At 51.1% G+C, this 27643-nt stretch overlaps 1 protein-coding gene across 3 annotated transcripts in view; it reads left to right on the top strand.

Moving 5' to 3' along the window:
• Positions 1 to 25991, top strand: part of dennd2b (DENN domain containing 2B) — a 42611-nt gene extending 16620 nt beyond the window's left edge. For 2 of the 3 annotated variants that reach the window (XM_084682406.1, XM_084682404.1), the window contains exons 3-20: positions 765 to 2075; positions 4377 to 4522; positions 8325 to 8449; positions 8904 to 9110; positions 9751 to 9850; positions 10070 to 10114; positions 10825 to 11009; positions 11849 to 11958; positions 12465 to 12534; positions 13956 to 14033; positions 15168 to 15308; positions 15462 to 15610; positions 22377 to 22554; positions 24078 to 24119; positions 24298 to 24409; positions 24637 to 24876; positions 25154 to 25240; positions 25412 to 25991. In XM_084682406.1, coding sequence (XP_084538532.1) covers positions 765 to 2075; positions 4377 to 4522; positions 8325 to 8449; positions 8904 to 9110; positions 9751 to 9850; positions 10070 to 10114; positions 10825 to 11009; positions 11849 to 11958; positions 12465 to 12534; positions 13956 to 14033; positions 15168 to 15308; positions 15462 to 15610; positions 22377 to 22554; positions 24078 to 24119; positions 24298 to 24409; positions 24637 to 24876; positions 25154 to 25240; positions 25412 to 25446 — 3361 coding nt within the window. In that variant the 3' untranslated portion in view covers positions 25447 to 25991. Of the gene's footprint in view, positions 1 to 764; positions 2076 to 4376; positions 4523 to 8324; positions 8450 to 8903; positions 9111 to 9750; positions 9851 to 10069; positions 10115 to 10824; positions 11010 to 11848; positions 11959 to 12464; positions 12535 to 13955; positions 14034 to 15167; positions 15309 to 15461; positions 15611 to 22376; positions 22555 to 24077; positions 24120 to 24297; positions 24410 to 24636; positions 24877 to 25153; positions 25241 to 25411 lie in introns of those variants that run through there. The other variant, XR_014732263.1, reaches the window with a different exon arrangement.
• The last annotated feature ends 1652 nt before the right edge of the window (positions 25992 to 27643 follow it).

Below are 27643 nucleotides of genomic sequence, written 5' to 3'. Positions count from 1 at the left end.
CTGTGTGTGTGTGTGTGTCTGAGCGTGTGCATGTGAGGTGAACAATGGGCTAGTCAGTGATGAGCCAGGGACAGGCTTGAGCTCTCTGGATCTGTTAGGACCAGACAAGGGAAGAACAGGAAAATCACTGCAGCTACCTTGAACTTCCAAGGGCGAGAGATACTGCCGGCCTGGAGGTAAGGTTTGTGTGGTTGTGGCTTCTCATGTCTTTGTGTGTGGGGTCCGTATAAATTCGACCCAAATCATTTTAATTATGTGGAAAAATCCACAAACGCATTTTTTTACTGTCGATCAGTATTTGCTTTGGCTTTCATACGGATCCCATACTGCCAAAATTATGTCAAATTGCTGGGTGCTTTCCTTTGGGTATTTGACATGAGTGGTCAACGTTTTCATGTTGCCTATTATCTTAGAAAGAAACGAAGGCTTTGGAGATTTTTCCTTGCTTCTCTTTCTTCTCTGAGAAGTGTTTTGCTTTGTTGCCTTGTGAGATTAAACATGATTGATTTTCCCCTGGCAGGCCCGACACACCTGAGGTAACTAGTGGTATTCCACACTTAGTTTCTCTCAATGCCAGCAAGGTTCAGTTGAATTCTAGGAAGCCCTTAAAGCTATCTCTTTCAAGCTGTTTAATGGTCTGAAGGAGGCTATTTCTACATTTGGTACTTGGGAACACATAAAGCCACGTTATCAGGAATGACCGGCGAAGGGACTTTTTCTGACACAACATCTCCCTCCCTCCCCCCCCTCTTATCTCGTTGCAGGTGCCAGTCTGCGTCGCCTCCTCCCATCCTCTCGGCCACCCAGGGGCAGCACCGCTCCCCGCTTAGCGACAGCGAGGACTCCGGGAAGCAGAGCAGATACGTGAGGACCGACGGCCGGCTGCTGGGGAAGGCCAGCTGGGGCAGCAAGGCCGGCAGCCTGCGCAGCGGCGCCTCCCTCTCCGCCGCCTGGGACGCCCACAACCGCCTCACTAAGTCCAAGAGCATCAGCTGCCTGGACAACAAGCTCTCCATCTACAAGCCCTCAGGCCCAACCACCCCTGTGGTTGGTCAGGAGGACCAGGGGGACGAGGCCCAGCACGACACCCAGAAACAGGAGCAGCTCCCCGGGGGGGATGGACTGAGCGACCGGCCCCTGAGCTGGAGCACCCTCTCTCTGGGCCCGTCGACCAACCACGGCCACAAGCGCAGCCTCTCTCTCAGCCGCCCAGCCCCGGGCGCCTCCTCGGCCACCATCCGCAAGAAGATCTCGGAATGGGAGTGCAGGAGGGTGGCTCTGCCTAGGATGAGCCTGTGTCTGGAGAAGAGGCCCGGAAGCGAGCGCGTCGGCGGCGGCAGCGAGGGCTGCCCCAGCCTGCTGTCCTCACCCTGCAGCGAGAAGACCTTCGACTTCAAGGGGGTCCGGAGGATGAGCACGGCCTTCTCCGAGTGCTCCTACCCCGAGACGGAGGAAGAAGAGGCCGCCTCGGACAGGGAGGGCCTGGGCCGCTTCCAGAAGAGGATAGGCAAGAAAGAACCTTCCGGAATATTCCTGCGCTCCCTCTCCGCCCGCAAGGACACATCCGCCGTCCTCAACAGGATCCAGAAAATCGAGCAAGCCCTGAAGGAGAGCCCCGGCCCGGTTCCTCCTCAGTATCTCAACAACTGCTACGCGCCAGACAAGGCCAGACAGAAGTCGTTCACCATAGGCGGGATCGACGACCTCGACAGCGCGTGCACCAGCAAGCGCAGCAGTATCTGCTCGGTAGCCACCGAGCCGGATGCGCCCCCCTCCTCCTCCTCCGACAAGCTCTCCAGACTGAGACAGAGGTTCAGCGTGAGCTCGACCCGCTCCGAGAGCCCGGAGCCCCCCGCGCCACTGACCCCGGGGGGCACGCCCGTCAACCCCCTGCCCAAACCCAAACGCACCTTCGAGTACGACGCCAACCGGAACCACAAGGGCACGTCGCCGAGCAACGGGCTGCCTGCCGGCGGCCCCTCCGAGTCTCCCCCGCCCCTGCCCTCCACGCCCGCCCCCAGCATGATGAGGGCGCCCAAGACAGACGGGAGCTCCCCCAAGAGACTCCAGGAGAGGTGAGCGTAGGCGACGGTCGTCGCTGTGTGCCTCGTCGACACGCAGACCAACCCGCGGGGCAGTTAGCTTGACGTGCTAGCCAGGCTGTCCCAAGTATGGTCACCCGTTGCTTGTCTGTGAAGCTGTCTTCCTTCTCAGACAGTAAAAACATGTGTGTGGCCCCCCCTCCTGCACCACCCCCCCCACACACACACACAAACACTGCTCTGCGACCTCTCCCTCGTTCAGAACCAGCAGCATTGGAGGATAGGGCGGATTTATGTGGCTGCACAACATAACGTGAGCCCTGCGGTCGCTGCAGTAAAAACACACAGGCATTGAATTTGTTTAGACCCCTTTTGAGAGTTCCACATGGACGGGAAATCATTTATTTGTCTTGGATTTGGGAATGTTTCTAACATGTCCTGAGAATGTTGTTAGGGGTAGGGATCACAGGCTCGTTATTTGCTCTTTTGGTTTTCTGGTATATTTAGTTACTGCCTTTTGTCTCTTACTGTAGTCTTGTACACATTACCTACATCCCAGTTCAGCAAACTAGAGTGATTCCTCTTTTCGCTGTGTGATAACAAGCTGAGCTCAACATTCAGTCTGCTGTTAATTTTTGTAAGGCCTCAATGTTTACCTATCTTAGACGGTAGTATTTTTGGCGTTGTTTGAAGAGTATCGCGTTGTTGTACTACCATTATTTAAACGTTGTGTTATTCTGGCTTTTCAAATGTAATTTGTCATGAATGTTACCATTCAGACAAAAAACATTGAACGAGTCAGACTCTCTGCAGGTCCATTTTTTCTTGTGGGGCAGGTTTTCATTGACCTATGAGGAACTCTAGTAGTTTGGAGCCTCACTCTGGTGATGACGTCGTTGGTCTAAGACTTGAAAGCCTCGAAGCTGCACACTTAAATGCATCAGCTGAAACCCAACTGTCTGACCAAGTCCATGAAAGAATCTGTCCTTGAAGCCAACAAGTGAGCTTAGTCTCTGTGAACATGAACCCTTAGATCAAAACAGAACAACATGATTTTCATACTGAAACAATGATAATCTCAATCCTTTTTTGTTTTTTTTGTTTAGACACACGCATAGAAAGCCTGGGAAGGACCCCTGTTTCTGTTCGTCATGCTGTTAGAATTGTGTAGCTGAAATCCTATTGGCGTTGTGGAACACTTGACATTGTTTATGGTCCTCCTTCCATATCCCCCTTGAGATACTGAAGGCTTCTGAGAGCCAAGGCTAGTTTGGTCCAGTAATGAGTGAGAGCCAGGCCCTGCCAGCGTCTTCTTGATGAGCAGGGAGGAGGAGACCCTTTCATGTCCCTGACTCAGAGTCAGTGTTTAACATTCCTGCGGCCCAAGCAATTTCAGAGGACGCTTAAAAGCCACGAGCCGTCAATGGGGCAGGCGTGAGCTCACTGCGCTAATGCATCTCACAAAACAGAAACGTTTCTCCTTCTCTCTCTGTCTCTCTCTCTCTCTGTCACTCTCTCTCTTTCTCTCTCTCTCTCTCTCTCTCTCTGCCTCCATCTCTGTCTCTCTCTTTTTCTTTTTACGTCCAGGCATACATATGTTATCATTCTATGAACGGCATACAGTGCACAGGCTGCGGGCAAACATATTGCTTTGTCATAAATAGAGAGGAAATTGTTTTCTGATTGGAGCACATGTTGCTGTCAGCATAATTCGATTTGCATCGCTCTCCCTCACCAGTCTCCAGTAGGTGGTTTTATCTCCCCTCTCTCAGTGTGTCAGTGTAATTGGCAGCTTTAGAGAGGGTTGTTGAGGGATGAGGTATATTTTGGGCTCTGGAACATTCTGGTGGCTTTCATCTGCTCAGGTGGTCCAGTCTTGATTGTAATCAGCCTGTGGACGAAATCAGGAGTGGCCCAAAACCTCTGGACTGCAGCTCTCCTCTGTCAACACTCCACCGTACATGTTTCACCATCCTTTACTCTTCTGTTGTGTCCTTTTTTCTTCCGAACAGTACTCTCTCCCTCTCTCCCTTTCTCTGTCATTCTCTCTCTCTCTCTCTCTCTCTCTCTCTCTCTCTCTCTCTCTCTCTCTCTCTCTCTCTCTCTCTCCCTCCCTCCCTCCCTCCCTCCCTCCCTCCCTCCCTCCCTCCCTCCCTCCCTCCCTCCTCCCTCCCTCCCTCCCTCCCTCCCTCCCTCCCTCCCTCCCTCCCTCCCTCCCTCCCTCCCTCCCTCCCTCCCTCCCTCCCTCCCTCCCTCCCTCCCTCCCTCTCCTGCTGTCCCTCCCTCTCTTCTTCTCCTCAGTCCAACCTTCACACTGTCTTTTTCCGTCCACAGGGGGTCATGTGAGTTGGAGAACTCTGCCAGCCAGCCCTCCTCACACCCGTCCTCGCCCACAGAGAACGGCACCATCCCCACCGAGCCCCGCAGTCGACCCGGCTCCAAAAGCACTTTAGAGGAGAACGCCTATGAGGACATAGTAGGTAAATATCGAGCCCACTTATGGAATCTCAGAGAACTGTATAGATCCAGTCATGACCTCGTACCTAACTGAGGTCATCTCAATGAATACAAAATGCTCGTGATAAAAAGTGTATTTGCACAGTATCGAAAGCTCTGTAATGCCCTACTCTTCTCAGATGGTAGAGGATAGATTGTTGGAGAGGTTTAATCTCGGAAACAGTGTAACAATTTCAAATTCTGCATGGATGAGATGGGGTGGAGTTATGGTGGCTGCATCTGTCATCATATCAGCCTTTATTGATTGGTGCAAAGATGTGTTTCTTAATACAGTAGGCTACATGCTCTGTTTTTAGACAATGGTTATGAGTGGGCCAGCTGCAACAGATGGGTTATATAATGCTGGCCTTCCCCTGGTGAACAAGAATTTGACAGTCATGGTTTAAATTTGTATCGTTTCCCCTTTCTATGGGAACAACCAACCCTTCCTGAAATACTGTCTATAAAACGTCAGAGCTGAACGAACATGTAACTCATTGCTGTTTGTTTACTCAGCACTGCATGGCAGTGTTTGGACCCCCCAAATCAATACTCATCACCCTGTCATGCCTTAGAACAAACACTGACTTTCCTTTCCTCTCAAGAATCTGGATTCCATCATGATTGGACTGTTTTTTTTTTTACCATTTTGGGAAAATGTCAACTTGACAGTGCTTTATGCCAAGTCCAGACCTTCCAGAGCCTGAGGTAGAATTCACATCAATCACATGTTGTGGAGGTATGCGCTCTCCAGCAAAGGCTTTTCACCCATGGAGAGTTTTAGTGACATGCAGAGGATATCACCATGAACACCACCAACTCACAGCTCTCAGTGCCGAAGGGTTACACACTAAGTAATAGTATGGCGTGCTGGACATTTTTAAGAGCCAAATTCCTTTCCACTAGGAAAGGAGTCAGGGCCGGCAGCCCAGTGAAAAGGCCAGCTCTCCAGAGGAGCTTCATGTGGCGCTGACGTCTGTCACGTCTGCTCCGACGCTATAAATCTCTGCTCTGCTGATGAGGCTGGGCCTGGACATCCACGCTGGCCCACCGAGTCAAGAGGAAATTGAGGGCCGAGAGGGAGGAGGGTGGGAGGGGGCGACTGAGAGCTGTCTGTCACGTTTGAATGTATCCCTAATAAAATGTAGTTATGGCAAAGTAAAGGGATGAAATGTATAGGAGTGGTTTTGATTCGGTGTGTATTACCCGCAATGACAAGGCTGGCTCTCTCTCTCTCTCTCTCTCTCTCTCTCTCTCTCTCTCTCTCTCTCTCTCTCTGTCTCTCTCTCTCTCTCTCTCTCTCTCACTCTCTCTCTCTCTCTCTCTCTCTCTCTCTCTCTCTCTCCCTCCATTGTCTTTGCTCTGTGGCATTTTATTCTCATCAGTGGAGATGACCAGTGGTCCCAGGCTGAGCATGAATGCATGACCGTGTGGCAGAGGGGGGGATGACTATCATGCGAACCCCAACAAAGCCTCCATTGTCTGGCCAACACCTCAGAGAGTGTGGGATCGGCGATGCGGTTCCAACATTTTTGTGAATGCTGATTAGTTCCAGAGGAATCCTTTGCATCTGTGTTCCTGTGAGCGTGTCCCCAGTGAATCTGCTCCTGGTCTGAGCTGGCTGGCTGGCTGGCCTCCACGCAGACACGGAATGGCGGTTTTTATCCGACTACTGGCCAGAGGTTTACAGGTCTGACGTTCTGTTTTAGAGGAAGTTGCATCGTTGGGAGATGAGTTAGGTCTCTGGCTGCTCTTATTTCAGACCAGAGAGACAAGGACAAAGCACTTCACTAACCCCGTGGAGAGATCACAGTGATTCTTTGATACCTCCAGAGTCCCAACTGTCAAGATCTACCAAGAGAATCATAGTCACTTGCGGTCTGGGCTCCAGATTCATGATACATGAATCATGATGTTTGGCCATTCTGTGGAGTCATATTTTGGAAATTGGGAATAGATTTCCTTTCCTGTGAGGCAGTGACTCATCTTGACCCAGACACATGGCATCAGCTCATCTCTGCTGTGGTGGAGCAGGGGTAAGATGGCTGGAGAGCCTCAGACAAACTTTATCTGCTCTCACACTCCTGGGAATCCCCTGGCTGGAGTAAACATTTCCTTTGGCCATGTCATCATCATCCACCAAGATTGGTTCAGGTTCTGTATACACACTGTAGATGGCCTGCAGACAGGGGATAAAATATCCTATACTCCAACTGGTTTTGCTTTTGACTATCAGATGGTGGGGGGGATCCAAAAATACTGAACATCTCCCTGCATAGCTTGGTCCATGTGGTCGCCAGGATTCTGTCCTCAGGGTGGATGAACATTATGGTTTCGCGGTGCCACCAAATGTTTATACAGAACTGCACCCCATTTTGGTCCACTGTACATTTCTGTTGGACTGTTTACCACTAGAATGGGTGAGTTGTGGATTGCAGCCACTCCTTGCTGCGGGATAGTCTGCCCATAGCCATTTCGCAGGGTAATCCAATACTGACATTGTGTGTATAGTCTTGCCCTATTGTGTAAACAGAGGTGCAATCACAAGTGTGTGTGCTTGTGTGTAAACTGCGCGTCCATGTCTGACTGCGTGTGTGCGGTTGGTGGATGAGTCTCTGTGCCTTTTAAAGGGTGTGTGTGTGTGCGTGTAGATGTGTTTGCTGTTGAGATGTGTCTCCTCCCCCGCCCATCCCCTGTGCGAGTGAGGAACATTTGGATGAGTGTAACCCAACCAGAGGAGCTGATTAGTACCCTCCGAAGCATCAGCATCCTGGGACACGTATCATTTTCCCAGCAGGCTTTCATTACAGCGCAGCCCCGGTCTAATGGAGCCCTGGATCAACCAGGGGTCAGCCCAACCCAGTTATTGTCCCCCCACAGGCCTAATCACACGCGGGGGATTCAGTCTGGAATGTCACCTATTCTGGATCTGGGTGACACGGCAGAATACTCTGGAGGAGCATGAGTGTCAAGCTGTTCTGCTTTACTGCTTAGTCATGTTGTTAAATTAGCCTTAAATACACTTTTAACCCGCATTACGTTGTGCCATTGACATAGGCCCTTGTTGTTCTCTAGATAGCAGGGTTTTCCCCTGATGCAGGACATCATACAGGAGAGATAATAGCCAGTCATACATTAAGTTGAGTTTCTTTAGAAGGCTGATTCTTTTTCTCCTGTGAGAACCTTCTCCCGGGTGCATTCAGACACCATCTGGCCCTGTTTTCCTTCTTCAGTGCAGTTCCTTTACTTTCTCACAACCTTTTCAGACCCAGCCAACATACTGTTCTCAGAGCACATGTCTGAATGGACATGGACTGCGGCGTTACACAACAACTTCATCCGAGCTGGCCGCTCTCCAAGTGATGTCAGCGAAGGCAGCTCCGTGCGGAATCACTGGTTTCCCACCTCTGCTATCAGTTATCGCCCGAGGAACATTATTTCAGCATTTCCTTGGAAACAGCAGTCGCAGTCTATTATGAGTACACCCCGCCTAGAATGATCAGCAAAAAACAAAACGTCAGTGTGCAATGATGTCAGACCGACCGTGACACCGGAGGGGATATTATCCCCCCCCCCCCCCACAGACAGTTGTCATGCCCCAGCTGTGACTCACCAGAGGCCCAGAGTAGAGTAGCCTCCGAGCGGTCACCGGAGTTCAGGAGGACTAGAGGGGGGTCAGACACATCCATTCCTCTCTGTGTGTTTCTGGATTTATCTGTTGTCGGGAATCGAGTTAGGTCTGTTTAAGCGTTAATGACCTGTGACCTGTGACCTGTGTGCCTGCAGAGAAGGAGAACCCGTATGAGGACGTGGACCTGAAGCGCCGGAGTCTGGGCCGCAAGTCTCGTCTCGCACCGGAGAGCAACCGCACTTGGACCTCCACGGACAGGAAACTGAACTCTCCTCCTCAGGTGGGTTTGCTGAGGGAACCCCGCTCTCAACTGGAACCTCATCTGTTTTCTTGGGGTTCAAATATTGCCCCCCCCCAGAATGTAGTTTAGACAGTTTCGAAACTTGGACAGGATCCCACCAAAATCTTGTTTCACAGCAAGGTTTTTCCTTCTCTGCTCTGCTCTGAGCTGTGTGATCCTGTGTTCCATTCAGCTGTCCAGCTAGTCTGGAAATGTAGATTTGGCTCTCAGGATTTAATAATATGGGTGGCCTGTGTCTTATGGTAAAAGTTGGTTAGAAACAGTTTCCTATTATTTATTTGAGTAGAATCCCCGCATCGCTAGCCAAGAGCCTTATAATTTGATCTCACTAACTGTTCATATGGTTAAGATGCTAAGTGCACACGTTGATCATCCCCCCTCCCCTTTTTCCCCCTCTGCCCCCCCCCCCACACACACACACACACACACACAGCTGCCCTCCAAGTCCAGCAGCCAATCCCTGCGCTTGTCCGGTCCGGCGGACAGGAAGAGCCACCGCTTGTCCCGCCTCTCCAAGCGCCATAGCCACGACGACATGCTGCTGCTGGGCGTGGCCCCGCCCCCTTGCGGCCTGCTGGACGACGGCGTGAGCAGCGCCAGCGACACCCTGACGTCCCGGAGGCACCGCAGGATCCCCAAGGTACGCCCCCCCCCCTCCCCCCTCTCTCAGAGAGAGAGAGAGGTCATGTGGTCATGTGGACTGGCGCAAAACTATGGCAAGGGTGTTCTTACCTAGCACCAGTCCAGTCTGTGAGATACGGCCTACTCTGGCATCGTCTCAGAGCGGGATCGTTTCCCGTTCCGCTCCCTCTGTCGCGCTGAGTTAGCAGACTCGAGGAACAGACCCCTCAGGCTCCATGCTCAGCTCTTCATGATCCCCTGCTCTTCCCTCCTTCCGCACGCTCCCTTCAATCTGGAGGGGCCGACTCTGATTCTGAAAGTTAGCTGCTCACTGAAGGTTTATAAATACTCGTTTTAGGGGGAAAGAGAACGTTATGTGAACAATGTGTAATTGTACCTCCATTCTGGACTCTTTCGGTACCTGTCCTCACGGACTGTCCTGGAACTGAGCCTTATTGTTTTTACGATTTCAACAGGTAGTGTATCAAACCGCGAGCCCCACGGTTAGTTCTGGTTGTGCCTAGAGCTCTGAAAGGAATCAAATTCCACTCCAGGGGAGCTGATGTCCATGAGCTCTGATTCACTTCGCCATTACTGAGGATTAAATAACCCTCTACTTTAGATAGTTTAAACAGTGGACTTCCTTTCTCTGTTTCCAGCTGGTCCAGAGGATCAACTCCATCTACTGTACCAAACGAGGGAAGAAGAGGCTCAAAAAACTCTCCTTGTCCAACATTGAAACTGCATCTCTTAGAGGAGGTAAGGCTCTCTCTTTCTCTTTTCCCCCTCTCTTCCTTCTCTTCATCTCTCTCTCTCTCTCTCTGGATTAGGGAGTAAATATTTGTGTCTCAGCCACCCACATAGAGTTCCAGCCATGTCCTTTGCCTGGCATAAACATGCGTTTGTAGATCTGCCCTCTAACCCCACAGCAAACAGTTTTTTTTTTCTTTCTCTCTCCTGTCTCGTATGTGTTTACAGATGACAACAGCGAGAGTGAGAGCGACTCTGATGACAGGTTCAAAGGTGAGGGGTCACAGCATGCCGCAGAAAGCCAATGTCTGGTGGGAGATATTGCACTTGGGCCACAGCTATTTGTCTCCGGACTCACAGAACGCCTTTCTCACTGCGCACACCACAGCCGCACACGTCCCTGTTAAATCTATCAAGTCACTGTTATGAAACATCTAGCCGTTGGCTTGTTGTTGGGGCAATAAAAACTCCCTGAAATAGAGACGGATTAGTGACAGCCAACGCGAATGTTCCTGGGACTTTCATAAGCTGACACCTCCATCTGTACAACTTGTATTTACACTCTTCTTTGATGTCGTTTTACACTCACGCAAATCGCTGGCGACCGTAGTGGTGACCTATAAGGTTTGTGCTCCTTCTGTGATCTTGTGTCTACGTGGCTAGGTTTTTGTTCTCCCTAGGATGAGTGGGCTTATTGGGCAGTTCCTTGTCTGTCTCTCTCAATGTGTGTGTGTGTGTGTGTGCGTTGCATGCCGAGTTATGTTCATGTCAGGGTGTTGGCAGCAGTGCTAAACCCAGGCTTGGTTGTGAGGTCTGAACTCTCCTCCCTCCCTCCCTCCCTCCCTCCCTCCCTCCCTCCCTCCCTCCCTCCCTCCCTCCCTCCCTCCCTCCCTCCCTCCCTCCCTCCCTCCCTCCCTCCCTCCCTCCCTCCCTCCCTCCCTCCCTCCCTCCCTCCCTCCCTCCCTCCCTCCCTCCCTCCCCAGCCCACACCCAGAGGCTGCTCAAGCTGCAGTCTATCCTGCGCCGGGCGCCCAGCTACCGCACCCTGGAGCTGCAGCTGATTGAGTGGCAGGAGAGGGAGCTCTTTGAGTACTTTGTGGTGGTCTCTCTCAAGAAGAAGCCCACCAAGAACTCCTACTCTCCCGAGGTCTCCTACCAGTTTCCCAAGGTAAGGAACCAACCGACCAGAGCATCGGGGGAGCCCTGAGGGGGCCGACCTCAAGGTCGCCGGGGTCGTTCTGCAGAGCCTTGTTAGAGTCTGAGGGTTCACACACACATGCCAGGGAGAGGGTCCTTCCCTGTGTGGGGGTCTGTCTCGGTATGGCCCTGTGTGTTGCCCTGTGATGTATGAAACCAAGTGACCCATGTTCATGCTCGAACATCGAAATAGCATTATAAATGGCTCCGTTTTCCAACAGAACAATATTTATTTATAGGGTCAAATACATTAGCGTTATCTTCTTCACTTTTAGTGGCCATCACGGCCACTTAAGTCCAGGGTAGAGATGAAGAGATTGAGGAGGAGTTGGAGGAGAAGAAGGAGGAGGATCATAATATATGGGCTCAAGGGGCCCTGGGAGCTTATTGACAGTAAGTGGTGTAACCAGGAAACAGTTTCTATGGCAGTTAAGTGTTTAGTTACTCAAAGATCTTTTATTTAAGATCTGTTTCAGTGATAGAGTCCCAGTGGAGATGGAGGCATGCTGGTCCACTGCCAGAGAAGAGCCTGACCCAATGACGTCTTAGGTCTGGGGGAGGGGGGAGGGAGGGGAGGGTATTGGGGGGGTGATAAGGAGCAAGCGGGACCATGTGTGGGAGAGTGACTGAGCTGGACATCGCTCCTTGGATGTAGAGGAGGTCCGTGGGGACTCCACCGTGAAAAAAATACGGACGGTTGAAGGAGAGAGCGACTCTCTGACCGGCACTGTGTTTCAGGCATTTCCTGTTCCCATTCCCCCCCTCTCCTCTCACCACCTCTCCTCTCCCCTCCTTCCTCTGATCCAACAGCTAGAGAGACCCACCAAGCAGATGAGGGAGGCGGAGCAGAGACTCAAAGCCATCCCTCAGTTCTGCTTCCCAGACGCCAAGGACTGGAGCCCTGTGTCTGAGTACAGCAGGTACGGCCTCACAACCTGACCCATCCCCCCCCCCCCTTCCCCCTCTCCCCACCACTCACTGCTGCACCACAGCTACACCAAGGGATAATGACACACGACACGCTCGGTTAACACGGGCGGGGATGTGAGGGATGTAGAAGTCACCTGCAGGAACAGAAGGTTTAAAGTCCATGTTGCGGAGCCCTGCGGAGGCAGAGGGATAGACGGAGAGATGGTGATGGGTTGATCCAGTGTACCTGATCCAGCTTTTGTGAGGCCCCGATAGCGTCTTATCTCAGCACCACAGAGCCTGTACCCCTTTACCATGCCTAAAGGCACCCTGGGATCCAACACTCTCCTAGCTTTGATCCCTGCTTACTAATCTGGACAATCTACATGTGTGGGTTTGACTAATGAGGCCTGTGTGTGTGTGTGTGTGGGTTTATGTCGTTTCCTGTCTGTGTGCAAATGTGTATGCCCTTCCGCATGGGTATGGGAATGTGTGTGTGTGTGTGTTTCCCTTGTAGTGAGACCTTCTCGTTCATGTTGACCGGAGAGGATGGCAGCAGGAGGTTTGGCTACTGCAGGCGTTTGCTGGTAAGCCGCTGTTGCTTTTCTCTGGGCACAGATCCCTGTTCACACCCTCGAGGGCCCTCTTTGTTATGACAGGCCTTTGTACGGCAGCCTCTGACATGTGTGCCTTGTGGCTCCCCCCCGCCCCCCTCCCCCGGGGCAGGCTGCGTCACTAACCTGGGTGGGAACATTAGGTATGAGGGGATAAATGGAGTTTTAATGGCCGTGTGCAACAAAGCTGGCCTGTTTGGGTCTTTCAACACCACTGGTACGAACCCCAGTTAAACCTCGCTCTGTGTTTAATTGGAGTTTCTCAGGAGAGGAATGAGAAGAGAGAAACCCTGAGAAGCGGGACTCTGTCATTGTTGAACACCAAACTGCAGTGGAGGCTTCGACCCCCTTTGAGGTTTCGAGGTTGATCCCCACGTTTTGGCTGAAGTTTGTAGACGGGGTGGTGTGTGATTTTGTGTGTGCGGTGACTTTATTTGCCGTTTGGAATGCCTAAGTATGTTTACACTCTTGCATGTGTGTATGTGTGTGTGTATTGTGTGTGTATATGTGTGTTTGTAACACTGTATTTACACTTTTGGTAGGCAGTCGTAAATGGTTGCACATGCTAAGCAGACCAGGAAGGAAACTCACCTATAATAAATTATTGAAGTTTTCTGAGTTTCTGCAATGTTCCTGCTGACTTTGCTGTTGATCAAGACTGTCTTTCTGAGAGAGAGAGAGAGAGAGAGAGAGAGAGAGAGAGAGAGAGAGAGAGAGAGAGAGAGAGAGAGAGAGAGAGAGAGAGAGAGGAGAGAGAGAGAGAGAGAGAGAGAGAGAGAGAGAGAGAGAGAGAGAGAGAGAGAGAGAGAGAGAGAGAGAGAGAGAGAGAGAGAGAGAGAGAGAGAGAGAGAGAGAGAGCTTTCAGCTTCTTTGGCTGGTGGACGTCCAGGGGCTGGCATAGGCCACGCATTCCTGAGGACTTTAACCAAGCACCACATGCTTGATTTAATCATCCATTTGGAAAAAGCAGAGGAGAAAATTGCATACCTAATATGGACAAGTGGATTGGGATCTCTTGTGCGTTTTTGCATGTGCTCATTTGTGTGTGTGTGTGACGATGTGTGTGTTTTAGGTGTGTGTTATTAGTGTGTTTTTGGTGTGTGTGTGTGTGTGTGTGCATAGTCCCAGGGCCAGGGCCTGTCTGGCTCCTGTGATATGCAGGGCTGTGATAGTTTAGCTGGGAGGGTGAAGGTGATCATTAACTGTGCAGTCACCGCACCTGTGTTTGTTTGACTATGGGAATCTCATTTCATCATCAGAAACATCCCCATGCTTCACTGAGCCCCATGTGAACATAGTAGAGCATTGTTGTGTTTTGGCCTCCTCTCAGGCGGGCCCACATGTGTCTCCTGCCCTCAACCACTGACCTCCGTGTGTCTCTGTCTCTGCCTCAGCCCAGTGGAAAAGGACCTCGGCTTCCTGAGGTGTACTGCGTCATCAGTCGATTGGGCTGCTTTGACCTGTTCTCTAAGGTGAGCTCAAGCCATTACACGTACACACATACATACACACACACACACACACAGCCCATTTTGTAACTGTTGTGCTATGGAGACCTGTCTCTCATCCTGGGGTTCCCAGCATGCTCTCTGCTCAGGCTGTGCCAACTTTCCCCCTCAGAAGGCACCCTGGTCAACATAAACCTTCTTTTTATGTATTTTTTTCTCCCTCTGATTTACCAGTGTAATTGTTTCCTTCACTTTGGAGTTGTTTTAACATGAAACAGAGTGCTCATTGTGCTCAAGGTCTCCAGTCTTATCTTCCTACCCATTCATCTTAAAGAAGGCATGCATTAAATCGAATAAATTCGAGTAGAAGGGATTTTTATGTTGCTATGTAAGGAGTCACAATGTAACTTTGAGTTTGGTTTCATGTCTAAGTAGCTTTCATCTGTTGCCAAAACAGTTCATACCGTAGAATAGGTATTTAGGACAGCCAGTGCTGGTTCAGTTGCCCTGGTACAGATGGCTGGGTGTAGGTTTCAAAAGCCAGCCGTTTGTGGGTTAGAGTTGCGTAGGTGAGAGAGGAAATGTTCTTCACTCAGGAGTTTGAAGTGCTTTTCTAATAAATGTGAGAGGATGGGAGTGTTTGATTTCACAGGGAGCTGTGTGTGTGTGGTGTGTGTGTGTGTGTGTGTGTGTGTGGTGTGTGTGTGGTGTGTGTGTGTACGAGGTGAAGGGAGTGTATGACCTTGAGTGTGAGCAGATCTCCAATGGAGTTTCCAGACAGGACCAGGCTAGGTCTTAAAACAGACACATGGACATATTGGGTGGGATTTTTCTCCAATCCTTTCCACACATATCAGACTCACACGGAAACAAATCCATCCCGTCTTTTTTTCTCCAAGTGTAAACTGATCCCAGATCTAGACGTTTGCTGGAACTTTTACGCAGACAACAACCCACCACATTTCCAGCCACTGTTGCCTTGGTGATCATGCCTCATTGTCACGGTCTATCGCCTTTATCTCTGCGCCACCACGAAACAGAGCTCGGATTCCATCTTCCCATGTGGCTGCTTCTGCTGGCCCAGATCCAGTGGGGGTGTAATGACTGCACTCTCTGACCCCCCCCCTCCCCCCTTCCCCCCATCCCCTGTGTCTTCAGATCCTAGATGAGGTGGAGAGGCGCAGGGGTGTCTCCGCTGCCCTGGTGTACCCCTTCATGAGGAGTCTGATGGAGTCCCCCTTCCCTGCGCCGGGAAAGACCATCAAGGTCAAGACCTTCCTGCCTGGAGCAGGAAATGAGGTAGGGCCTGCCGTTGGTGAACGGCCTCGAAACACGTCTCACTTATGATGTACCTATCTATCAGCCCTGAAGGCTCTGAAGGGGGGGGGGGGGGGTATTTGGTTTGGCTGTGAGGTGTTGTCTGAGGGGTCAGGTGGATGTTTTGTGGCCCAGGTCATTGAGCTGAGGAGACCCATGGACTCCAGGCTGGAGCACGTTGACTTCGACAGCCTGTTCAGCTGCTTGGGGGTGCGCCAGGTGGTGAGGGTGTTCGCCTCCCTGCTGCTGGAGCGCCGGGTCATCTTCGTGGCGGATAATCTAAGGTGAGGAGCCGTCGCTGAGCTGCGCCGTAGCCCCGAGAGAAAGAGCGTTGTGCGATTGCCCGTTTTGAACAATTCTTGTCGTCGAAAGTCGCGGAGGCGAAGGCGCGCTGTTTAGCGCCGCGTAATGACATTACGCTGATCCAATCACGGAGATCTTGAGCGTGCCACATTTCATCCCTAAATGGTAAGATATTTCCTAGAATACTACATCCCTGTCGCACTCGGTGGCCAAGGTTCAGATCCCTTCATGTCTAGGATTACAGTTCATGTTAGCAATAATATCCCCCTCAGTTATCACTGGGGTCTGCTGTCCTCTCTCTACAGAGAGTCCACTTATGCTGACCCCGATACAATAACAGCAGCATGACATGAGAAGGATTTTATCTCAAGCTCTCGTAAATTCTCCCTTTAATGTTTACGTTCGAGCCGAGGGCTGGCTGTTTTTGTTCTTTCAAAAAGGTTTTTGCCGATTCGGAAACAAAACTGTGCTGAGCACAGGGATCCTGTCTGGCCATGCTATAGATTACACAGGATAATATGGGCCGCATTCCATACGGTATTTTTAGACCCCTCTTTCACCTGTCCTGGGACCTAGCCTCAGACAGGATGCAGCCCAAACTTAAAGGAAGTGATGTTGCGTGGTCCTCAAAATAGCTTGAGATTTGCACTTAGTTGTTGCAGCCGTAGGCCTCAGCCTGTGCACTTTGGCTCACCCTAATCGACAATGGCAGATGTAATTCCCTACCGGAGCTGCTTGCCATTCACCCGACTCACAAACAGCTAATAGCAGCCTTCCATTGTGGTTTTGATGGTTGGGGCTTAACGGGTTTAGCATGCAGCGAACTGTTACATTAATCGGCAAAACCATCTAGGACCTTCCCTCTGCTATGGACTCAATCAGCCTGTCAGCCAGCCAGCCATTCATCCAGCAAGCCAGTAAGCCAGCCAGACAGCCAGCCAGACAACCAGTTAGTTTGTCACTCATCCAGCCAACCGGTAAGCTTGCCTATCAGCAAGCCAAATAGATATCCAGCCAGCCAGCCTGCCTGCCCATCATCCTGTCATCCAGGCATGCGGCCAGCCAACCTGGCAACAAGTGTTGATGGGGATCCAGAAGTGGGTCATGGCTCTGCCGGGGGCCAGAGTGCACTAACAGCCGGATGAGGTGATAAGATGGAGCAGGAGGGGAGGGGGGAGTGGGGTGGGGTGGGGTTCTCCAGGGAGCTGGGGTCCTAGCAACAGTCTCAGCCTGCCAGGCTGAAGGGCCTTCTAGGAGAGGTTGCTGTAGTGATGGTGGAGCAGGGGCAGGGTGCAGGTTTTTTTGGGGGGGGCGGGGAGCACTAATCTCTCCGCATATCAGAGGACAGTTTAAACAAACATCAGTGGGGGCAGTGACTGCGAGGGGAAGGAATGCACTTCCTGTGTGCGCCAGTAAGCAACTCCCCCCCCCCCTCCCCCCTCCCCCCCATGGCTTCACTGTCACCGTATGACTGATGGCGCCACGTTCACTCCCTGTTTACAGCAGCTCTCTACACCCCCATGGACACTCCGCCAACACTGCCCTGGTCCTCATTCTGCCTTTCAAACGAATCCTCCTAAGCACACGATGGTTGGCATTACAGTCCGGGCTTTGTTTTCGCCAGCCCACTGCCTGCTACACAGACATGATGAGAAGGGGAACTGTTTATTATCATAAATGGGAAGACTGATTTGAGAGCTGCACAGCCTCTCTACTCGGTTGTACAATTTGTCTTGTTTAGGCATACTGTACTGTCATTTGAGTAAACTGAACGCTGGCTCTTTACAGAGCTCCCATAGTATGACTCGCAGATCCAAGACACTCGGATCAGTCTGGCTATTTTCAGTCAGACCAAAGTTCTGTCCTGTTCAGTGTCACATCTTCCTGGAAAGCCTACTGCTGCTGTGTCTGTGAAAGCCTATTCATGATGTAGGCTGCTACGTATCCACGCCTACTTTGTCCATGAAAAGGGCGGTTCCGCTGACTTCTATGACTTGACCATTCAGTTCCAACTCAGCTTTAGAACGAAGAGACGGGAACAACTAGATGTCCTTGTGGATTTGCCTCGCCGACAAACTGGGTCTCTTTAGGATTGAACTGTTGATGCAGTATTCGCTATCTTCTGTTATAGTTCTACATCCTTCAGATTTGTGTACAGTACTGGATGTTTAAATAGCCCTGCCTTAAGCTCCCACTCAGAACCAAAACCAGGAGAGCTGCAGCTTTTCCCGGGGCCCAAGACCACCTGCGATACAGAGGCTCTAGTGAAAACAGACAAACAGTGGTGAGGGCCTCCCTTGGCGGCGTCATGTCGTGTTGGGGGAGACCCTCTCGTCCTCTGATAAAAGAGCTGCTCCCAGAGGACCATTAGCATGCAACCCAAACCCAGAATGCCCTGCCACGAAAACATGATGTACGAGCGGCCCTCCTTGTAATGTATAGCCAATAGGAGCACGATCTGAGCGAGTCCATGTTAGGGAATGTGTCTCTGTGGAGTTCATGGACTCTACTGTATAGCCTTAACCCTTCGTAGTGTGCTCTGTGGGAGTTTACAGGCGTTGGGATAATGGTTTGCTTTCTTACGACAGAGTCGTGGCGCCTGTCTTTCAGAAACTCTTGTCTTTTGAAGTTCATACGCAGCAACACGTCTGATATGAAGCAGGTAGACAGTGACTGTGATCAGATGATGATTCACTATAATAACAACTTTGAAGCCTAATTAGATGATTTCATCGCTGGCTGCGTCAGCGTGTAATGACTTAACTCGATTTACCTGAGTCCTGACTCGAGCTGGGCTCTCTGCTGGGCCGCGCTGTGTAAACAGTGACAGGGACGTTGATCTCCCTCTCTCCTTCCCCGTGGCTCCTAACGACTCACCCCTTATCGGAGGGGGGGGGGGGGGGGGGGTCGACTGTGGGTGTCACTCATTGAATCTTGTCTCACTGCCTCTCTTTCCGACTCTCTCTCTCTCTGTCTCTCTCTCTCTCTATCTCATTCTCTCTCGCTCTTTTGATGAATTAACCACCAGTTTGAGTTCAGACTGAGAGATCACGTCGGAGGTGTTGGATTGCAGAGGTGCGTTAATAGGCGGCTGTTCCTGCGGAATGCGAGAGGCCCACGCAAGAGGAGAGAAGGCCACGGAAGGCTCGACGTATCCCAGTCGGAAGAATAGAGCCAGCACACAAGAGCGAGTGGGAGAGGGAGCGAGAGGAGAGGGCAAGAGAGAGAGAGAGCCAGATCAAAAGAGACGGAGAGAAAGGCGGCCCCGCGCGGGGAGGGCCGCAGAGGCAGAGCGGAAAAAGAGAGCCTCGCTCGGCGAATTCATCGACCTTTCATTTTCTGTCAAGGCAGAAGCCTTGTCAACTCTCCTGACCCACTTTTTCCTTCAGGATTCATCCTCCCCGACCCTCCTATCTGCGACCGCAACTCGCACAGGACTTTCGCTCTGACAGATGCACGCGGAGCGTTTCTCCCACTCGAAACGATGACCTCGCTCACAACTCGCTGTAAATAAGCACCATCTGTTTCGAATAAGTGTGAGTTTTACTGGTACAGTGTACAGCAAAGCACTCCCGGCTCCAACAGCCGTGTCTGTGGTCCACGCCAGGATGGTTGTGACCTCCGGCCGAGCCTCAGCAGTTTGTTACACTGTGTTAGTGTAATCAGGGAACAGGCTGTAGCGTTGATTTAGTCCCTTATTACTGTCGAACAGGGGTGTAGGCATGCTGTGCAGCGCTGGCAACTCACCAAGACAACCATCAACAACTTAGCAGGTTCCCTGTGTGTGTCCGACGGTGGGCTGGAACGCGCCGGAACCATGTGGGAGACGTCCCCTTTGACGAAGAGGAGCTCAAGCATGACCAGTCTGGCCTGCTGACTTTTCCATTACTATTGTGCCGTATTCGGAAGCACACACCCACGCCCGCGTGCGCATTCTTACACATGCTGCAGGGCTGGAAGGAGAAGGACTTGATTGAATTCAGGCGTGATCGCGGTTTGACGAAGAGCATGTGGCGGGTTGCGCCTTGGGAAGCCCGTTCTCCCTGTCGAACAGCTTCCTGTGCAACTGTTCTTGAAGGGGAGTTGGAGAAGAGGCCAAGATGGTGACTGTAGATCCTTACAGACAGGAAGTGAGGGAAACCGCTTGGGTTCTATAGGAACCCAAAACATTTAGCTTGGGGATAATGTATTTAATAATGTATTTATGTATTTATTTTAATAATGTATTTATCCTGTGAAATGTTATTCTTTTCCCATACAGAACACCAGATAGAAGGCTCCAGAAAGCATTTTTGGCCAGCTATCTCATGTACATCGATACTGTAATGGTACAACAAGCGGACATTAACCCCAGAGCTCTGTTAGCCTGCTGGGGTGAGGAAGGCCTGAGTCCTGGGTCCTGTGCGCTCCTTCACCAGGCAGGACTCAGGCAGGAAGAGCCAGACAGACTGAGGGACTCTCTGTTGTGCTGACGTGTACCTGCGGAGCACGTGTCGATGCCGACCCGGTCGTCTCCCATCGCCTCACCCCACACGCGGCCTGTCTCCCTGCACCTGTGTCTCCTGACAGCCCTAAGCCTCAGTTTCCTGCCTTCTCCCGGGGAATCTGCTAACTCAGCCCCAGGCCCAGAACCAAGCCAACGACTCCCTATGCGTCATGCTTAGTTCACCAAAACCCAACACAAGTCTGCCCGCTCAGAGTTAAGACCTACCCAAGCCGGGCTGTGGAGGTTCTGTCATGACCTGCACTCCTAACGTCTGCCATTCATTTGTCTTTTTTCTTTTTCTTTCTTCTTCTTCCTTCTTCCTCTCCTCCCACAGTGGATGAGTGGCAGCCCCTGGGCGCTGACAGTGTTTTTATTGCGAGTTCACCTTTTTCCCAGGAGCTTGTGTCTGGTGACTGAGTGTAAGTGATCCTCTTGGTATCGGAGCTGCGCTGGGCTACGTCTCGCCTGTGGCCAGGCTTCCAGGAGCTGTGGCCCGTCAGTCCATGTTGGAACACGTCGAACCCAGGAGACAAGGTCTGGTCGGAATTACGAGCCGCTCCTCAGGCAAATAGGAATCAGACGGAGAGATAGAGGGTGTGGGTCTGCTTTATGTTATGGCTGAATAAGACGAGACTCGCGTTGACTGTACTGTCGCGTTCCTCTGCCCATGGGGTTTTACCAGTGCATCCTCACTATGTATACTTCTTTTGACTCTGTGCTTCGTTTAAGTTTCTTTTTGGAACACGAGTCAGGGTACTGTTGTGTGTGCTGGGCGTATCTATTGTGTCTCCACATCGGTTGTGATTGGACGTAGACAGTTGCCCCGTACTGTAAACGGGAGTAAACGCGTGTTTCCTTGAACGTGGCCTCTGCTGCGGAGCAGAGCAACCATGGAACGCTCTCTCTCTCTTCCTCGTGAAGAGAGCGCGTTTGGTCTCCTCAGCGCTCCACGGCTGGTCTTGGTCCTGATCCATCGGGTTCTGCGTGTTCCTGCTCGTCTCCTTGGTTTATTTTTCCCGGCCTCATCGTGTACATGGACCGTGGAGTTGAAGTGGGGGTGGGGGTGGAGGGTCGGTCACTGTCAACAAGCCCGGGACCGTGAGAAAGACGGCGTTCTATTTTGGATTTGATGTCGTACCCCAGCTGTTGAAACCCAACTTGTGCCGGTACGTTTTTTTTTCTTTTCTTCCGAGGAACGTCGTCCTTGTGCGAGACGAACCTCGTGTGACACACCGGGTCCACCTCTGAGGGGGACGAACTACGACCTGCCTGGCCTCCCGTGGGCTGCCTGGACCAGCCGCCAGCGCTCCATGGAGCTGGCCTCCAGGGGGAACAGAGGGCGTACGCTGCTGACTGCAGCCTTCTAAACACGAGCTCTGAGGAGTCTCAGTCTCCATCCGTGGGGAAGCCTGTCTGCCTGCCGTCCCACCGTGCTTCTGAATGTCTGGAGCCTTTTTCCCTCCCTCCCTCCCTCCCTCCCTCCCTCCCTCCCTCCCTCCCTCCCTCCCTCCCTCCCTCCCTCCCTCCCTCCCTCCCTCCCTCCCTCCCTCCCTCCCTCCCTCCCTCCCTCCCTCCCTCCCTCCCTCCCTCCCTCCCTCCCTCCCTCCCTCCCTCCCTCCCTCCCTCCCTCCCTCTCCTCTCTCTTCTTTTGTTGGGAAGAAAGAACAGCCTGTTGCAGATGGGTTTCAGGCTGCCTCAGACCAGGAGGAGGACGAACATGGTGTCGAGCCAGGGTGCATAGTTGCGCTGGTTCACCTCACATACACAAAAGTAATTGTTTCAAGGCGAGGAGGATCAGGTTGTCATTCTGGTTTTCCTGAAGAGGATTGGTTGTCTTCTGGGGCTCACTGATGAAGTCCTTTATACTTTCACAATCAAAAAGGAGATAATGAGCTCTTCAAAAAAATCCAAAGTAGGGCTTACCCTGTTCTTTTTCAGGGACACATACGGTAATAACATAAAGCGCCCCTGCATCAGTTGTCTCTTCTGGGATCACCACAGGCTGTTGTTTTGGGAGGGCTCGTTTCAACAACACGAGCTACCACTCCCCACGGACCGCTGGCAGAAAGAAGCCTCTGTGCAATCTGCTGGAAAAATCTGCCATCCCCATGTTTTCCCACAACACTGTTCATATCTCGCCGTTACGGCCGCTGCAGTGCTGCTGTTGTGTGAGTGCGAGTGTGACTGATGGTACTCCCACTCTGTCTGCTCCCTCCCTCCCTGCCCACCCCCGCCCTGCCCTCTCTGCCCTCCACCCCCAGCACCCTGTCCAGCTGCATCCATGCGGTGGTGGCCCTGCTCTACCCGCTCTCCTGGCAGCACACCTTCATCCCTGTGCTGCCTGCCTCCATGGTGGACATCGTCTGCTGCCCCACTCCCTTCCTCGTGGGCCTGCTCTCCAGCTCGCTGCCCAAACTCAAAGATCTGCCTGTGGAGGAGGTGGGTACTGTCTGTGTCCATCTGTGTGGGTGGATGGGCACATGTGTGTGTGTGTGTGTGTGTGTGAGTAAGGATGTCTGTGTGTATGTGTGGTGTGGGTGGGTGTGCATTGTCGTTTCTGCCGAGGAGTGAATGGACGATGTAGCTGGACTTAGAGACAGAACTCAAGGAATCGGATCAAGGGGGACAGCTCACGGAGCTAGGTCCTGCTCCGTTCCCCCGTCCAGGGAATCAACTGTCGACTCTCTAACCATGGTGTCCCTCCAGAAAGCATGTTGACGCTCTTCTCACCAACTTTACCCCCAAATGTGTTTTTATTTTAACGTTGTGTAGCCAAACTTGACACGCCAGAGATGGCTTGGAGCCACTCCAGATTCACTCGAGCATTGAGCAACAGCATTTTGTTTGGAAAAAAAACTGGCTCAAAGTTGAATTCTCCCCGAAAGCACAATGTAACATGACCCCATTTCCCATGTTTCGCTGCCCATGAACCCTGTAGCTTCCCCGGACTGAGCTGTTAGGCTTCTAACCACTGCCTTCTCAGTATTGAGCTGTCAAAGTTCAGGCCCCGTAGCCTGTCATAACTGTCCTGGCCTGCGGCACTCTGCTCCCATCCAGCAGTCGTGGCTAAAGTCTGACAGGACATTGACCTGCAGTTATGTGTCACCAATTAGGGCGCTAGAGGGAGAACGAGAGAGAGAGAGACAGAGAGAGAGAGAGAGAGAGAGAGAGAGAGAGAGAGAGAGAGAGAGAGAGAGAGAGAGAAAAAAAGAGAGGAGGAGGGTGAAGACGTCAACCTTCAGTTGGCCCTACACGATGAAGCATCTCTGAGGCTGAGCGATGCTGCTTAGTGGAGCTGAGGGTGAATGGAAAACTCACTTGCGTCCATTCTTGTTAAAGTAACTGCTTCTCCTCAGGGCTGGTGTTGGAGGGAGAGTGTCGCTGACCCTGGTCAACACCCTCCTCGAGTGGTCCTGGCCTGGACAGATGCTTGAGGGCACAACCTCAATCTCAGTCCTGGCCGTAGCCCTAACCCCAAATCCCAGTCCCAGCTCTGGCCCTAGCCCCCAGCTTGGGTTCTATACCTAGGGTAAACCTCGGTTTTGGACCTCCATAAAATGTTTAGCAGGGGCAGTCAGCCTAGCTCTCAGAGCCCCGCTCCAGCCCATTAACCCAGCAGTAAAGGCAGCGTCTGCCCCAGCACACAGGCCGTGAGGTGTGTGTGTGTGTGTGTGTGTGTGTGAAAGACATGCTTAACGTAGCCCTGTTAATGGCCTGTCAACAACATCTGTTGTCGGTTTACATGGGTCCTTATGTCGCTGATAGACTCACTTACCATTCCCAGAGCGTCCTTCCGAGGGGTTTAAAGACTTGCTTTACTGCTCCTAGCTGAGGCTCATCCATTGGAGGAGATGGGCTCACACAGTCCTGAACATGTGTCACCGGTGTACTGTGTATAACCATAACCCTTTCAGTGGGACTCTATAAACCACTAACAATGGCTTCTCCTTGTCCCCCTCTAGGCTCTCATGGTAGACCTGGGAACTGACCGCTTCATCAGACAGGTCGGTCAAATGTCACATGTACCAGGGTGGCAGTTTGGTTGAAACTTCCGTATACCTCAAATTATTTCTTGGACCTTAAATACTTAGACTTCCAAGCTGCTGTACCACATAAACGGTGATATATGTCCGGGGGTTCTGTTGTTTACTGTTTCTGAAATGTTGTGAATTTGTTTTCTAGATGGACGACGAGGCCTCACTGTTACCAAGGAAACTTCAGGCGGCCCTCGAGCAAGCTCTAGAGCAGAGGAACGACATCATCAATCAGGACTCTGACAGCGAGTCGGACGAAGGTGAACAAGTGACAGGTCATCCCGTCATCCAGCCGAGCAGATGTTAGACATGTTAATGAGAGGAACTGACAACTGGCCAGGTGTCTGTCTGTGGGGTGACAGGAACTGGATGGGGTGACGTGACCTCACTCTCACCTGAGTGCGACCGAGTCACAGGCGTTTCACAGCAGCGTTCGCCGCAAACAACCTCCTAAGTCAGCTGTCCTCTCTCTCCTCCTGCCCCACAGAGTGCAACTCCCTGAACAGCCTGGTGTCGGAAGCTTTCATCAGGTTCTTCCTGGAGACCATCGGACACTACTCCTTGTTCCTCACTCAGAACGAGCGAGGAGAGCGCATCTTCCAGCGCGAGGCCTTCCGCAAGTCGGTGGCTTCCAAGAGCATCCGGCGCTTCCTGGGGGTGTTCATGGAGTCCCAAATGTTTGCTGGCTTCATCCAGGACCGTGAGCTCAGGAAGTGCAGGGCCAAAGGTACAGCAGGCCTCCAAGTCAACATCAGTGGTTACATTTGTGGTTGTCAGTATAAACATATGATTGTATTGTAACAAAAGTTCCTGTTTGGGTATAATATGCCTTGACATTCAACTTTCCCCAAAACAGTAACCTTGAGATGACTCCCTGTAAATCTATGTTGGTGCTGACCTCTTGTGGACAGACTATGTACTGCACCACTTGACAGGATAAACGGGAACTTTCAATTCAGTTCTTAGTGACAGTGAGTTTATGCTTTTGTTTTTGTTTGTGCCAGGCCTTTTTGAGCGGAGGGTTGAACAGTACCTGGAGGAGCTACCAGACACCGAGCAGAGTGGGGTCAACAAGTTCCTCAAGGGCCTAGGTGTGTACAGTTAGCTTTTAAAATGTTTTCTTTTGGCAGATACTTTTATCCGAAGCAACGCACAAAGTAAAGTAAATGTACAAGCACAGGTTGTGCTTAAAAAATCTTTACATCTCCGACTAAGTGTTATCAACAGCTTTAAATTATACATCAAATCTCTCTTTTTTTCAGGAAGTAAAATGAAGTTTCTTCACAAAAAGAATTGAGGATATTTTCTACTGTACGTGCCAAATACCAGACCAATAGACCCTGTGGAACGACCGACTGCAAATGAACAACCCGACACACCAAGACTGTGTACTCGTAGAACTACTCACTCGTTTGACAATGTGTCGAAGAAAGGTCCAAACGTTTGTACATATGACTTCACTGTTTCACTGTTATCACTGTCTGTGATACCCTCCCGTGTAGCTTGGACGTTGGGTGTCTGGTGCCCTTGTCTATGAAGCTAGTTCTAGAATGACGGTACCGAGTGAATTTGCCTGTGTTCCAGAGTAACCACTGTCATCTAGTCAGACTGAGTGAGTGAATGTGAGCTTAAGTGAGGTGGATGTATAGTTTTGCATGGATCTGACGATGTTTTTCTATTTGACATCAGCGTAGTCCTCTCCTCTGCTGACAGAGCTGTACAACCGTACGGCTGGACGAGAGGCTTTTGTACATGCATTAACATATGAAGAAAACGACTGTAAATGTTCCAAACATGCATTGCTTTGTAAAATTCAGTAATTAAACATTCATACGACTTCAACGAGTTGGATTACTCCGTTCGAACATTGGCAGCACGATCATTTCACCATGACACCACACTTTTTCACTTTTCTCTCTTGACAGCAAAGCATCTCACTTTTATCTCCGTTGAGCTCCTGCTGAAGAATTTGACCGTGACCGATACGCCGCTTTTCATACCGAAGACAACATTTCAGAAATGTGAGGCCATACAACTATGAGGATTTGTCTCACTGTGTTACATTTTGTGAACTGTCATGTTGGCATTGCATTATCAGCTCCTCGGTAGAATGTAACTCCTCACTGTCTGGGGATGAATGCCGGAACTGTCTGTCGCATTCTACCCAGAATGACGACCTTGGGGCAGAACTGCTCAACAAGGTCAGCTGTTTGTCAAGGTAACCTGTGGGCCAGAGGACCACAGTCCTCTTCAAAACTCGACCAACCTCTCACACATCGTACCGACCTAACCTCAGCCAAACCAAGTCCAGCGACAACAGGCCTCCTGCATCATGAACAGCCCCAGTGCCAGGATCTGACTTGAGTGGTGGTTACATATGACAGTAAGCCTCGGAGTCTGAAGAGCTAATAACAGCATGGCAGTGACAGCCACCAGAGTGATGTGTGAGGACATAATTAGGTTACCAGCAGCATGTGGCGGTGCTGCAGTGGCAATCCGTGCCTTTTGGGACTCCACCATCCCACCAGTGACACACTAGTGATGGTTGGGGGAGGCTGTCGTAGAACCGTCACACTGTGAGACTGAGTGGTTTCATACCGTTTGACACACAATGGAATAGTGCAGGATGGAAATATCTCGCATATCTAGAATGGAAGAACATGCATATTCTGTATTCCTGAGGGCCTATGAATGTATTTCTTGGTCTATGAAAGCATTGCCCGAGGAACCCTTGAAACCATCTGTAACAATGTTTCACAAATAAACCCTTAAAGGTCAAATCAGGAAAAGACCTGTTTGTGTTCCTGACACTGAGAAAGTGTCAGGCTGGTTTACAAGAAGAGACTCTTAAGTGTGCACTTTGACAACAAGTTCAAGGTGAAACTGATCTCCCATCTCATTGTCAGCCCACGCGCAATGACCCTTATGATCTATCAGTTTATTTAAAAAACATTCTGTAAAATAGTCTTGCTGGCTACTGGGGATGGGCCGGGGGGAAATGTTTGTGTCGATGGTAAGTGTTCATCACAAGCATTCTATCGTATAATTTTCATCTGCAGCCAGTTTGAATGACATGGCGCAATATTAACTCCTTAAAATGTATCCAGAATTCGAAAACAACACGGATTGCAGTCTCACTTGCCCGAGAGAACGTTTGTAACAAGTCTCACGATTAACTACGAGACTTTGCATCTCCCAAATTTGAGCTGGACCAAAGAGCGACATCCGATGGGGAGATGCTACACTGATGCTCAGGTCAAGGTAAAGAACTCCGCGCTTCGGTCATACGCACTTGACATTTTTAGCAGCCCTCTACAGACCATTGCACATTAGGTTTTCTCCTACACTCCGATCTAAAACAGAGTCAGATGCAAAGTCATTCACCTTTCTATTCACGCTCATGTAAATGTATCTCTGTATTTGGATGTTTGCATGCTGAGCTGTGTGCAACGTAAGCGTTAAAGCCGAGAATAGAATAAGGAGAGATAGTTTCT

Source organism: Hypomesus nipponensis, chromosome 19 (genome assembly GCF_054491055.1).
Source record: "Hypomesus nipponensis isolate SF chromosome 19, ASM5449105v1, whole genome shotgun sequence".
Taxonomy (NCBI): Eukaryota; Metazoa; Chordata; class Actinopteri; order Osmeriformes; family Osmeridae; genus Hypomesus; species Hypomesus nipponensis.
This window is presented reverse-complemented; position numbering and strand designations above follow the sequence as displayed.